Genomic DNA, 14,209 nt, shown 5'->3' with positions numbered 1-14,209 from the left:
GAGGTGACAGCAGATTTTAACACAGAAACCTGTTGCAGAAATGATTGCCTTGTGACATAACATGGGCTGAAGCAGGCGAAACTGATGAGTAAAGTTTATTTATAAAGCGCTTTTCACAGATAAAAAATCACAGAGCTCTGTACAAAAGAAATCAACCTTAAAACCATACAAAACATAAAAGCAACATAAGTAAGATCAAGAGATAAAAGCCTGGGAAAATAAAAAATGTGTTAACACTTGCAACACAACAGCAGAGAAAAAGAAAGAGCTTAAGAAGATTAAGCACAGAAACGAGAAAGACGCACAGAAATGTGTTTCTAATAGAGTTGACGTTTGTCCGAACAACTTGTGACTGAACTTTGACATAAAATATCTAATGAGCATAGCAAAAAAAAAAATCATGATAAGCGCATTAAAACAGAGCTAGCACACAATAAAACATAATAAAATACTGACTGAAAATGATAAAAACAAATCAGTTAAACCCAAATGAATTTCAGCAACTGCAGTAAGTATAACAAGATGAAAAGGTATAGAAAAAAAGGACAAGAAAATCTTAACAGAAAATCAGCTAAATGCACAAAAGATAATTAAAGAAAAATTAGGATTACATGTTAGACTTTCCCGTAATAATGTAATCACAATAAAGGTCATTTGAGGCTTTTCTGTTTCTTCTTCTTCTTTTTTAAAACTCACTTCCAGCCGCTTTCCCCATCACATAACGCAAAATGTTCCTTCATGTCAGCCTGCTAATAGAAAAGCTCCTCAAAAGTTGGTTTTGAAAGACTGCAGAATTATGCACTATGAATTTAGTGGAGATCAGATTTCATTGCAAAGTCAGATTGGAAAATAAGAATATAGTTTACAGTATTTTATTTTATTTCTTAAGAAATGAGGTCGAGGTTTTACTTTCTTGGACCCGACCTACGGGTTTAACAAAGCCCCTGTGAACCCTCTTCTGCTCTGTGTCTGTCCCAATTAGGCCGGATGCATCGGCCAGTTTCACTCTGACTTATTTACTGTCTTGTTTTTCATATTTGATGCGTGTTATCATTCCTGAAAAGTCAACGATTAACAAGACGGGTTTAGATGAACCGAAAACGCAGTCGAGGTGTTGGAGCTTGACGCAGAGATGCTGCTGATGCCACAAGAAATGCCCTGCATCAGCAACCTAAAGGTGTCGGCAAGAATCTTATTTAACCCAGAGTTTAATAATTCATTAAAGATTGACTGGTTACAGATTCACCGTTCTAGGAAAAAGGATGAATTCACTTTCTGTTTGACACTCCGTTTTGACAAATTGAGTGTTTATTACACTGTAAGGAAGTGTTCTCGATTTGATCATATGTTTTCTTTTGCTGCTGGGCGATTAAATGTTGATTTCATTATGGTTTGTTGTTTCTTTCCATCTTCTCATTTTTAAATGGAGGTTTCACAAAAATAAGTAATTGTGCATAATTATTTTGCATGGATATTTCCCGCAGTGAAGCGAATCAGCAGGAGCTCTGAGAGCTGAATGAGCGCTTAAACAAACCTGCTCGCCAGAAAGGACAGCTACAGAGCTCTGTTATTTAAATATGAGAAGAAGATCGTCAGTGTGACCACCATCGTTAGTTTCACACCATTAGTTGTGATAACTTTTTTGGCCAATTCCTTGTCTACTTCTTTCTGCTTTTTTTTTTTTTTTCCATTTTTAGAAAGAACAAACTGAAGATTTTTTTAAGCTTATGATTACAAAAAAAGTTTCAATGTCCACTCAAGAAGAAAAAGTTTTTAGTCATTCAAATGTGTATGTGGCAAACGATTTCACAGTTTTCACAAAAATATTACTAAGAGTATATCTGGCCACATATCTGGCATTTTCTAAATTATTCAGAGTAGTGAATATATTGTTTTCACGTCGTTTCCTTTTTTACATGCTCATCTGTCTCTGATCCTTCATATCTTCAGACATTTTCCACCGAGTGTTGCTGAATGGTGTGTTTTGATAGTGATCTTCAAAACCAACCAAGACAAAGTCCACTTCACACAGAGAAGGAAATTAGTCATGAATACTCTGAGTGGAAAATGCATTTTGTGAAAGTCTGCAAATAAAACTGGGGAACACAGACCAAGGCTCAGCACAGTCTGACCTTGTGCTATATTTTGTCCTTGAGTTTTGCCTAGAAGCAGGTTTTCCTCAGCATCTTCAGCCCCTTCAAACATTTTGTGCTCCATGATCACATATATCATATTCCATCCTTCATAATAGGGAATCGGGAGCTCTCTTTGTTTATTTCTTTTCTTTTCTCTTTTTTTATTTCTTGGTTTTTATCTTTCTTTCTTTCTTTCTTTCTTTCTTTCTTTCTTTCTTTGAATGTTATACATTCATCAACGTGTTATATATTTATATTATATGTATTCATTTACATATTCATACTTATATATTTATCAGTAACTTTATCAGATAGGATGGCTAGCTGTTTCTTGGTATGCGTTTATTTTATGGCTTCTGAGAAAGATTAGCTGCACTCCTAATGAATGCTAATCATTACAGACCAAACCCTCATGATTCATTTCTATACGTTTGTGCATCTGTTTATAGTTACGGTTGTCAAACCAGGGAAAGATGCTTATTGTCCTGACATGTACGATAAATAATAAATTAGTCACAATTCCTGCAATGTGTTTACAGTTTGACTGCCAAGGTATAGATTTATATTTTAGATAAAAAGTGTAACATTTGCGTTAACCTTCCATCCCAAGGCTGTGGGAAACGAGAGCCACCTGAGCGAAGAGTGTCGACTCTGAAAGAAGCAATAACTGTAGGTATTATTAGCCGGGCTTTCTCCCATAGACAACTCTCAGCCGGGTCTGTAAACTGTCTTAGATCATCTTTTTAAATACGATCAGGGTCACAGAAGTTATATCAAAAGCAATCTGTGACTGGATGAGCGTGGAAATTATTTATTGTGCATTTCTAGTACAAGATAAGAGTGCCTTCCACAAAAACATCCCCGTCATAAATCCATCTGTCCTATCACTCAAATGACATACCGTAAACGTGACAGCTAAAAACTGTCATGTTTTATGGTTGTAGGCGGTGACATGGACGCGGTGGACCCAGTGAGGAAATGAAGATTTAATGATGATGATGAATGTTTACAGAAGGTCCAGGTAGCACAGGTGAGCATTGAAGGCAGGGTACTCTAACACTGGTAACAACTGGCACCGAAACAAACCAACAAGACCTGAGACAAGGTGTAGAGAAATGATGTACGACAAGGAGCAGGGAACACGGGTGGGACTAAATACACAAGGGGTAGTCAGGGAACACGAGACACAGCTGGGGGCAATTAAAGGCAGACAGACAACACAGGAACTAAAGTGACACACAGAAAAACCAAATCCTTACAAAAGCTTTTCCTTTCTTTCAATTGAACAAGTAAATTCTCTTTCATTTTATGTGAAAGTATATATAGTTGAACACTGAATAAAAAGGTAAATGCACAGGGGTTTTTTTCATCTCTGTCTTAGATTACCTATAAATACCAACATTATTTCTATTTGTTAAGTGCCAGAAAAATTAGAGAACTTTTATTTTTTCTTTGCAGCTTTCTTTGGGTTCAGAAGTTTACATAAGTTTCTTCGGTTTTATGGATAATTGTCTTTTAAACTGTATGAACTTGGGTGAAACTTTCCAGGTTTCTTTCCGCAAGTTTCTCACATTAGTTTTGTGGAGTTCTGGCTCATTCCTCCTGACAGAACTGGTGCAGCGAGTCGGGTTTGCTGGCCGCCTCAGTTGCACATGCCTTTTCAGATCTACCCACAACTTTTCAACATGATTGAGATCAAAGCTTTGTTGAACTTAAGCCACTTTATAACCACTTTGGTTGGACGCTTAGCCCTATTGTCAGTTTGGAAGAAAGTTTGGAGGTCTTTGTGCCTTTGCAAACTGCAATCTGGCTATTTAGGTTTCTTTTGAAGTAAAAGCTTCTTCCTTGCTGAAAGGCTCTTAGATATTTATAGGAAATGTTTCACAGTGGATAATGACATTTTCTTATCAACATCAGCCAGCATCTTTTCAAGGTCTTTGACTTTTGTTCTGGTTTCAATCTGCACATTTTGGACCAGAACCCGTCTCCTTCCTGAACATAATTTATTCCAATACACATGTTTGCGACAGATTTGTCGTAAAGCCTCACCTCTAGCGACATCTGTCGTTCTAAAAAAAATATTTTACTGTGATTTATGTAATTAACTTAGAAACCACTGAGGGGCAGTGTGGTGCCACCGAAGGTCTGAATGTCCATCGCAAGACTGTGCAGCTAAATTCATTCTGATATTTTGGGTAGAATGCATTTAGTTTCCATGTTTTTTAGTAACTGCAGAGATTTCTTTCTGGTGTTTGACAAATCTTTTAAAACAAGACGTTGTGTAATTCAAGACCAGTATTAGAAACTCTCCTGCTGTCTATATTTTTGGTCTAACATCTAACCAACAGGGTCATTTATACAGATTTTTCTCTGTAAGTATTTATTTCATTCGTGAAATGCCTAATGCTCACACCAGCAGTGTTATTGGAGGTGTGGATGCGTTCGAGAGCAGATGTGACCTTTGGTCTCTTATCACAAAGTCTGCCTGTTAAAAATTGACATGGGATCATTACAGTGTCGAGCTGAGTCAAGAAGGAATCCTCAAAGTGGGAATTCACAGAAAAGCTACGTAGACGTTTTACTGTTATATTTAAATTTTATTGGATTACACAATTTTGAAGAAGCCCTACTTCTACTACTTTTGACTCAGCGGCCGTTGTTTCCTTTCATAGAGAGGGTAAGTAAGACCCTGTACCAGAGCAAGCTCTGGAAATGCTGAAACGGCTTTTATAGGCCTTCTGAGGGAAAGTGCAGGATGAGGTTATCAGTTCAACTGAGCCGTCTGACTCCTTTAGAACCACGGATCTCAAACTGAGGTACAAGTGTGACTACTTTCATTTTGGCCACCTTGAGTTGTACTGGGGACAGATTTTGCTGTTACAGTGTAAATGTTCCATTGTAAGCCGAACCATGACGTAAACGCTAATAAGCGAAAAGATGAAGTTTTCCAGCATACTGACCTCTGGAACGGTGCAGGTGCAGAGTGAAACATTTTAATCACTGGGAGAGGACAACTGTAAACCAGGAAGTAGTGCTGTTATAGTCACACTGCTTTAAGTTTACTTCTGAAGCAAGAATTTGGATCTGGAGACGATGACTTTATGAGCTATTATTCTCATTGATTATGCTGCATAGCGTGAACATTGAAGGAGTGTAGTAAGGTATTTCTCTGGACAGGATATTTCTAATTATTGTAATATTGAAAGTGTGAAAGAAGGAGGTCCTATAAACTGATTTAATATGGGAATTAAATGTCATGTTCTGGTCAAAGATAGTGCCAATGTTCTTTACTTTCCTGAGAGGGTGCAGAGAGCATGCTAAGCAGTTTTTAAAACTCTTCGCTTTAGAAATCTTGTTTTGAAATCTATTTCAAAACAGGATGTTAGGTAATTCATGTTAATTAATTAGTGCTAATTAACGTTTATAGTTGTTGTTAATGTTGTCCCATATAATAAATCATTACTGTTTAAACTTTACCTTTAATAACATAAAGTTATCTAATTTTTAAAGTGCAATCAGTAATACTTTTATAACAAATTACATCAGTAATGATTTCTTGGTTAATGTCAAGTTGTCATAACAAAGACATTTTGAATAATGTCAACTTTGTATTAAAAGTGTCATAATTTACCGAATGACGCTTTATGACAACAGTCATAAATATTCATGAAGGCTTATTCATGTTCATGACATGTTATGTCATGTTTATGAAAGTGTCATGTCAGTCTTATTCACCCCCCTTCAAATAAAGTGTTACCCCTTTTTTCCCCCGTAACTAAACGAAACTGTTTCATCATGGAGTTATTAGTTAAACTGCTATACTAGACTTTGAGATCTGAATTGGAGAAAAGGAAATATTTTTTCAGAGTTCACATTTTTGACAAAATTTCACAATGTGGTGAATAGAAACTTGTATTTTGTTCTTTTTGTTTTTTTTTTTTATATAATGAAACACAACAAAATGGAAACGTTAAATGTAAACAGGCTGTTGCGGCATCAAAAGAAGCTCCAGGACCTGAAAATGTCTGGACCTAAAGCCAACTGGGAATCTGTGGAAAAATAACATTTACAGACACAGTTTTGAAAAAGAAAAGAAGCAGACTCTTATAGTTCGCCCAAGAGACTTGCAGCTGTAATTCCAGTGAAAGGTGGTATAAGAAAGTATTAATAAGATGACTATTTGCAAAAACATGCCCCTGTTTTGTGTGTCCTGTCTTAAAGCTTGAAGCGAGAGACAGATGAGATATCAGCCAGAAGATGACAGAAGACGACAACAATATGACATGATGACTACAACTTGTCTTGACGGGAAATTTGGTACGGATGTCAAGTTCAGTACAATGAGAGAAAAACCTGAAACAGAAAACAAAAACAAATATCAAAATGTAGTTTTAAAGGATTTTTATTTTAAAAATAATTTTTACAATAAAAATGCCTTGAAAAGTATGTTTAAAAAAAAAAGAAGCAGCAAAGGTATTCTTTTATTCACAGTCACAATACCTAGTTCTTTAAATATATATTGGCGGGTTATTAAGAAATGTTTATGAATTCAGCTCCTATTAAATGTTTTATGAAAAAGATTTTCATACAGTCAGGACTTAAATAATGGCAATAAAACTGGAAGGTAATAAAATGGGAATCAAAGTTGATGAAAGCATGGGGAAAAAATCATTCCAAAATGAACAAAATAACATCAGAGATCATTAATCTCTTGATTGAAGTATCAAACTTGATGAAGATCTCAATTAAAGAAATGTAATCACCCAAAACTCTAATAAAAATCCTGATATGATTGTGGTGGAGATTATCTCATGGTGTGACATCCAGGAAGGTGTAAAGGTGATTTTCTTCCCCTGCAGATCCGAACATGACCCACAGCTGCGACCTGCAGTGCCTCGGCCCCCTGACCTTCCATCCCAGGGCTGTGGGACACGAGATCCGCCTGAGCGAGGGCGGTCGACGTGCCCAGAGAGCTGAAGACACTTTCAAAGGTGGTGTTGTTTTCACCAGCCGGCCTGTGAAGACCCACGAGAGGATCCGGGTCCTGGTGGAGAAACGTGTGCCACACTGGCAAGGAGCCATGCGCGTCGGCTTCACCAACGTTCCTCCATTAACCAGATCTTTGCCTTTGCCCCCCATTGCCGTGCCCAACCTCACGGAAATCTCAGGTCACTGGGCCACAATTGTGCCCGAGTCCTGCTGTCAGGAAGGTTCGGTGCTGGAATTCTGGGTCACTGATGACGGCCACATATGTCTGAAATTTCAAAACTCCGAGAAGCAAAAGATAGAAGCGGAAGTGGACGTCAGAAAGCCTCTCTGGGCCATGATTGATGTCTACGGCCAGACGTGCTCCATCTTCCTTCTAGGTAACTTTTGTCACACCCACATTTTGCTTGACTAACAGCCTGATCTTCTTGTTCTTTGCTGACAAAGCCTTCAGCATATGCTAAAAATATCTGACTGATTCCCTGCTGCAGGCTCAAAGACAAAAGGTTTTCTTTTCAAAAGAACATCTTGTCCTACACTTGACCCTCTCACCAGACAGCCCTCCAGTCTCAAACCCGATTCTACGACACAGAGGGAAAAATCCGATGACTGTATCTCCTGCCGAAGCATGGAAATCCCAGCAGGTTTTGGATTTTGTTTTGCTCATGAAAGGTAAGGATGGAGAAATTCTGGCATGTTGTAACTTTAACGTCTCTCCTCTGTCGGCAGATGACCGCTGCGTGGTGTGTATGACGCGAGAGGCTGACATCACGCTGCCCTGTGGCCACCGCTGCCTCTGCCTCAGCTGCACCTCCAGAGTCTTGGTGCAGTTTGGCATCTGTCCGTTGTGTCGAGTGAGGATTGACACTGGAGTGATGTCTGAAGGCAGCATGATCTCCAGAACTGGGGAGAGCTAGCATCAAATTGAAACTACTAAGACTGTAACCAAGAAAACATCACGAACTGCACCTTTTGACTGCATCCTGCTGAGCAACCAAATTCAAGAGGACTTAGATGCAGATAAATCTTTTTTATAAATAATATTCAAACATGGACATGTTTGACTGACTGTCCGTAGGCATGCACATGCTCATGTTTTTTTTTTTGTATTGTATATTCATTTTTAAATGTATAAAAGAAAAATAGTTAGAAAAAAATACAACATGAAACGGATGTTATTTCCCTTATAAAAAGTCTTAAAGTCCAGTAAATCTCTGTCTACAACAGCAAAGTCATAGATAAGCAACTTACTGATGACCTCATCCCATTATTCCTCTGCACAGTAGTACATTCAACATGTAATATTCATGCTCAAGTTTAGAAGAAAACTTAATTTATAATGGTCAAGTCAATGTTAAACAGTATTAATTTACTTTTCATTTCATTTTAAAACATTATTTTAACAACCAGCCTAAATCTGGTAAAGGTTCAGTGAAACTAGCTGGAGCCATGGTAACAAATCGATGGATCAGGTCTCAGATAACTATGTTGGGGAACCTGGTTTCCAACAAGTTATCGGATTTATATAAATTATCTAAATACTATATAAAGGTTAGATTAAATTATTTATATAAATTATCTAAATACTATATAAAGGTTAGATTAAATTATTTAGCTACTGAATCCAAGGATGAATTCACTATCATGCATGTTAGCACCTCTAGTTTGTCCTGACTGCTGGTTTGCTGTAGCTGTGAATCTTCTTTATCTATGGCAAAATGGTAAACGGTCAGCACTTATGTTGTGCTTTATTAAGCCCAGAGGACCGCAAAGTGCTTCATATTACATTCAGTCATTCATCAATTGACTCACACATTCTACGCGCTGCAAGTCATTTTGAAACCACTGGGAGGCAGTGTGAGCATGTCCCTGCAAGACTCATCAGTTGTGATATTTTGGGCAAAATGCAATGTGTCTCCATGTTTTATTTTTTCTTGTTTCTTTTTTTTAACTGATGCCTGTTACAGAAAAAGCATTTAGTCATTTCCCCCCTCCTCCAGAATTGAGGATTTCAATGTAAGTTTCTTGCAGCTTTATAAGAACAAAGTATCCAGAAAATAGACATTTTTTTTTCCTCCATGAGAGTTTACTACTTATCTGAATGGCCCAGTCAGAACAGCTTACGCTCAGAGTGGAGTAGTTGGACGTGTGGATAAGCTCCAGAGGAATGGACAGAGGAGTGACCTTTGGTCTCTGATCACACAGTCTACCTGTTAAATATTTATCTTGGACTGTGGAGTGAAGCTGCCTCTGATCTCCTTGCGAAGGAATCTTTGGAGTGGGAATTACCAGATAACCTACTCAGACATTGAACAGACACTTCACATTTCCACAGATAAACAGCTAAATCACTTGATAACATTTAAGAAGACAATCGTCACACTGCCTTTGTGACTTGACTGCTCCGCTTTCTTCTCACTGAGAGGGTAAGTACTGCACTAAAACGGGATGTGTGTGTGATTTTGTGAATATCTACATCTCAGAGCTTAGTCAGGAATGGTTTCACACGCCTGCAGAGGAAGAAAAATTAAGTGAATTTACCATCAGATTTCTTCTAGCATCGGGATTCTCAAAATGTGGCATATGAAACAGTAGTGGCGTTTGTGCTGTCTTTAGTCCTGTCATGTCCTACGATTTTCTATCACATGGAAAGTACTGATGGACCAGTGCTTCCTCTTGATGCCCAGGGAATATCCCATCATACTCTACCCTGTTCTGTTGGGAGTCTTCTTCTGTTAGAAGGGCTCCTAGACTTTAAAATACTGTTGTTAGTTTATAAATGAGTGAACGGTTTAGCATTAACGATCTGCTGTTGTTGTGTCAACCTTCCAGACCCCTCAGGTCTTCTGGTTCTGCTTCTGCTCTGCATCCCCAGAACCAGAATCAAACATGGAGAAGCAGCATTCAGCTTCTATGCACCACAAATCTGGAACAAACTTCCAGAAAACTGCAAAACAGCCGAAACATTGAGTTCCTTTAAATTTAGACTAAAAACCCGCCTGTTTCGAGTTGCTTTTGAAACCTAATCATGAAACATTAATCAATAATCTGATGTGCAAAATGTAAAGTTCTTGACTGTGTTGTAATTTTGTGTTTATATGATGTAAAGCACTTTGAAATGCCTTGTTGCTGAAAGCTGCTGTACAAATAAAATTTGATTGGTTGATTCCACTCTCGCCATATTCTTCATCAGGAAGAGGGAGCGCTGCCAAATCAATGATTGGATGCAGTCAGCTGGTCTTCCTGAAATAAATAGCCATAAGCAATTTATTCTACACTGCAAAAACACAAAATTCTACAAATTATTTTTGGTCAAGTTTTCAGTGCAAAGATCTTAGTAAACTTGAAATAAGACGAAATTAACTTGCAAGTAACTTTGAACCGACACTTAATATTGAGGAATCATTTTAAGTCAGTGGTTCTTTAATATTGATGTTAAAGTATGAGTTATAAGTGAAATAGTCTTCCAGTGGAACAAGACATTTTTCCATATTATAACTTTTCCCATATTACAGTTTACAATATGGGAAAATGTTTTGTTTCACTGGCAGATTATTTCATGTACTTCGCCTTCGATATTAAGGAGTCACCGACTAACATTCAGCTCCGACTTCTATCTGAAAAGTTACTTGTAGGTTAACTTTATCTTATTTTAAGTGTGCCGAGATATTTGCACTAGAAACTAAACCAGAAATTCTTGGTAAGACTTTGTGCTTTTGCAATGAGCGCTCCCCTTCACGATGACGTATGTCATTTAGTCCCACTTATTATGATGGCTATCGAAACGGACTCCCTCTCTCAGCAGCACGTGAAACACTGGAGGGTGGTTCCAGTGCAGCCTGTGCCTGGATGGGAATCTCTATTATTTCCAGCTGTGGATGGAAATTATTACTGAGCAGCTTCTCCCTGATGAGCTTTAAAGTACAAGCTCACACACACGATAAACACAGGCCCCGTGTTCACGTATGCGTGCATGCCCACGGACAGCCAGTCAAACATTCAGACGTTCAGAGCCCGGGCTGAATCATTCGGCAGGGATAAAAGCCACCCTGTTGTCCTCAAAAAGAAAAGAAAAGAAAAAAAAAAAAACAAGAGGGAGGGGGAAAAAAGGGAGAGAGGAGTGGTGGTTGTGAGGTTCACTCCTTCCTTTTCATTCACTTCCTCTCGTCCGCAGAGCTGTGGAGACATCGCTGTGAAGCCGGCACTCGTCTGTAAGTAACTCCTAACAGGATCAGGCTGACAGGGAGGTAAATAGAAAACCACATGGAGGGTCTGATTTTCATACCTTTTCACTTTATCACCGAAAACTGATTTGAAATCCTTTTCGCTGATGTCATTTATGATTGAAAAAAAAAAAAAAAAATAGTGCATTGCATGGCTGCTGTTGGGTTGGTTGTTGAGATGTTTCCTCAGTTATCTTCACAATGTTGTTGGTCAACTTTTTAGCAACCACGTGTAACATGAGGTAGATTAGTGCCACATTGACACATTGAGTTCAGAAACAGGTTATCACCAGATCTTTATCTGAAAACTGCCTCTTGTTTTAGGTTGGACTTGTTACAAATGTGTCCGAGTTACAGTTTCATACGTTCTGGAAAAAACAACAACGGGCATCAACACAGAGGAATTTGTACATTTTTTTAAGATTATGATCCAAACCTGCTGTTTGTTGCCAAAAATAACCATCAGTTTTTATTTAGCAACAGGTTCCTATCTTTTCTTTACATTTTGGTTTAAATCTACCTGTACACGTCTCCATGTAGACATAAATGCATTTGGTGATATTATCACCCTGTGATTTCTGCACCCTGTGATTTCTGCAGACTTGCTGTCTCTTGTCTCAGGGAACCTGGTGGTACAAATAATAAGAAACAAACAAACAAAAAAAACAATAAAAACCCCTGGGACATAATCAGCAAGTGATGTAGGTTTAGATTACATAACCAGTTTATGTCATGGTTTGTTTGCTCACTGGAATCTGGCCGTTATCCTTTTAATGAGGCTCTGCAGGAGTGCGCTGCTGGCACCGTGTGTTATGGGTCTTTACGGTGCAGCAATGGTCTGCTGGAATCCATCCTTCACCATGAAGGGCCAGACTCATCGTCTCAGTTGTTGTGTTTTCAGGGTAAAAGAGACAAAAAATAAAAGGAGCTCATTCTTGTATTTGTTTTGTGAACCGAATGTGCGGAACGAGCCAAATCTCCCAGCGTCCTCCTGCGTGATTGCCTCATTTAGCTGTAGAGTGACAGGTTGTCAGATGTGACGACTGCGGGGTGAAAGTCTGCTCCGGCAGGACGCACATTATGAAGTGAGCTCCCCCTCCTGGGAGCCTTCATTACCCAGCATGCCCGTCATGTTCCCGAGCTAAAGTGTTTGGCGAAAACAACCCCATGAGGCGACGGGCCCGGTAAATGGATATCTGCCCCCAGGCTTCGCTCAGCCGAGCCACAGCACTAAATTATTGAAAGGGCTGAGTGCTTTGGTTTCAGCATGAAGCCAGCCAGCATAGTGATGGCAAAATAAATAGATTACTCATTAAAGATGTTATCTTCAGGTGTATTTTGTTCCACTGACAATGAGTTTGGGAGCACAGACACAGTTTGGGAGTAAAGCATAAACTCCCTCGGCAGCATGTCACAAAATATGGCACATTTTTTTCTTTTTCTGTGGCACTGACTTCAGTCTGAACTCATGCAACTTTAGCTCAAACGACTTCTGTCCTTTTGACTGCAAAGTGATGGGATTTCTTTTCTGATGGTGTATAGGTTATAAAAAAAAATAAATTGGGTCTCAAAGTTATTGCTGAGGATTTCTGACGATGAAGTTTGGTCATTTTATTCGAATCGCGTACTCGTCCCATCACCTGTTTTATCACCTGTTTTATTACTGCCAAAATATCTGGACGTCCATGAAATGATCTCACATTTAGCAGGTGGCGTTAAACTGGGCATGTCTACAGTGAGGTAGATTCTCTAGAGGATTTGTAAAAAAAAAAACCCCAACATTTTCAGGGAAAATTTACGTCAAATGCAAAATTTTAGGTACAAACCAAAGCGTAATTTTTCTTTCATTTTTATTTCGTAGTAAGAAGGAGCACAAAGATCCAGCAGCCTTTACTAAAGAACAAACTCAGGGACACATTGATGAAATCTGATTAATAACACTTTCTTGGAAAACAGGAACAGTTTTCCAAGAAAGACTGACCCAAATCTCATTATTCTTGTTGCTTAGAATAGACAAATAAAAAGGTATTTCTAGACCAAGAAAATAGAAACCAATTGACCCAAAAAAAAAAAAAGTCAGGCTATTCTTTTTTGTGGAATGAGCATGAACCTCTCCCTTCATGCACCAAAAACTGAATATAACTGAATATTTTCAGTAAAACATAGTTTACAGCTAAAAATTCACAGTGAAATAATTTTTGCATTTGTAACTAAAAGAAAAAATAAGTAGCTGGGTAGTAGTTTTCATCCTTTCCCCTGTAGTAAATACACTGACACCTGTAACTGGTAAAGGTTCTTCCTCCTTTTCAAATGCTCACAGTCTGACCTGATTAAGGGTGAGGATGTATTGCACAGCCGGCTGCAGAGACAGGGCCAAGGCAAGTCAAAAAGTTACATTTTGAGCTTTGTCTTCATTGGCAAGAGCCGTGGGCAAACTGGAAATCCTGGTTTTATATTTGTACAGGATAACTGCGTGCAAAAGCAGCAGCTTGTGCTCCTTCTTGGCTGTTGTTGACTGTGACAATCGGTGATCAGCCCTGAAATTTGACTGACTTATCTGGGAACAGAACTCATCTCTTGATTTGAATAATTTGCCTTCACCAGGGCAAACATCTATCAGGCTCCGAGCTATTTTCTCAACATTGGCATACAAAATTGCAGCTGTGTGTGTGTGTGTGTGTGTGTGTGTGTGTGTGCGTGTGCGTGTGTGTGTGTGTGTGATCATGGGAAACCACTCTGTAGGACTTGTGCTGTCAGTGCTTGACTATGTGGGATAGAGTAATCACCTTGAAACACTTCCAGAGCTGCAGCAGGAACAGAAGAGGCTCTTTTTCCTCCTATCAAGCCTTTGGCCAGGCAGGGATC

At 38.7% G+C, this 14,209-nt stretch overlaps 2 protein-coding genes across 4 annotated transcripts in view; both read left to right on the top strand.

Annotated features, from left to right (window-relative positions):
- The first annotated feature begins 4,667 nt into the window (after positions 1-4,667).
- On the top strand, positions 4,668-8,190 carry LOC103147140 (E3 ubiquitin-protein ligase NEURL3-like). The gene is made up of 5 exons (XM_007565344.2): positions 4,668-4,812; positions 6,357-6,452; positions 6,995-7,501; positions 7,613-7,765; positions 7,851-8,190. Exons 2-5 carry the CDS (start codon positions 6,374-6,376, stop codon positions 8,036-8,038), a joined length of 927 nt encoding a protein of 308 aa, XP_007565406.1. The 5' UTR covers positions 4,668-4,812; positions 6,357-6,373; the 3' UTR covers positions 8,039-8,190.
- A 1,252-nt stretch (positions 8,191-9,442) lies between these two features.
- Positions 9,443-14,209, top strand: part of sorbs3 (sorbin and SH3 domain containing 3) — a 32,615-nt gene continuing 27,848 nt past the window's right edge. Inside the window, exons 1-2 of one of the 3 annotated variants that reach the window (XM_016677514.1) lie at positions 9,443-9,547; positions 11,296-11,332. The gene's annotated coding sequence lies outside the window, so the exon portion shown is untranslated. The other 2 variants (XM_007563764.2, XM_016677523.1) reach the window with 2 other exon arrangements.

Source organism: Poecilia formosa, unplaced genomic scaffold, assembly GCF_000485575.1.
Source record: "Poecilia formosa unplaced genomic scaffold, Poecilia_formosa-5.1.2 Scaffold5, whole genome shotgun sequence".
In the NCBI taxonomy this organism is placed as follows: Eukaryota; Metazoa; Chordata; class Actinopteri; order Cyprinodontiformes; family Poeciliidae; genus Poecilia; species Poecilia formosa.
Note: the sequence above shows the minus strand (reverse complement) of the source record. Positions and strands in the feature narration are given on the sequence as shown.

Excerpts from the sequence above, each read along its gene's own strand:
- LOC103147140 (XM_007565344.2), top strand. The coding sequence starts at position 6,374 with ATGAGATATCAGCCAGAAGATGACAGAAGACGACAACAATATGACATG. Across the intron at positions 7,502-7,612 it reads GTGCTCCATCTTCCTTCTAG|GCTCAAAGACAAAAGGTTTT; the intron begins GTAACTTTTGTC and ends TCCCTGCTGCAG. Across the intron at positions 7,766-7,850 it reads AAGCATGGAAATCCCAGCAG|ATGACCGCTGCGTGGTGTGT; the intron begins GTTTTGGATTTT and ends CTCTGTCGGCAG.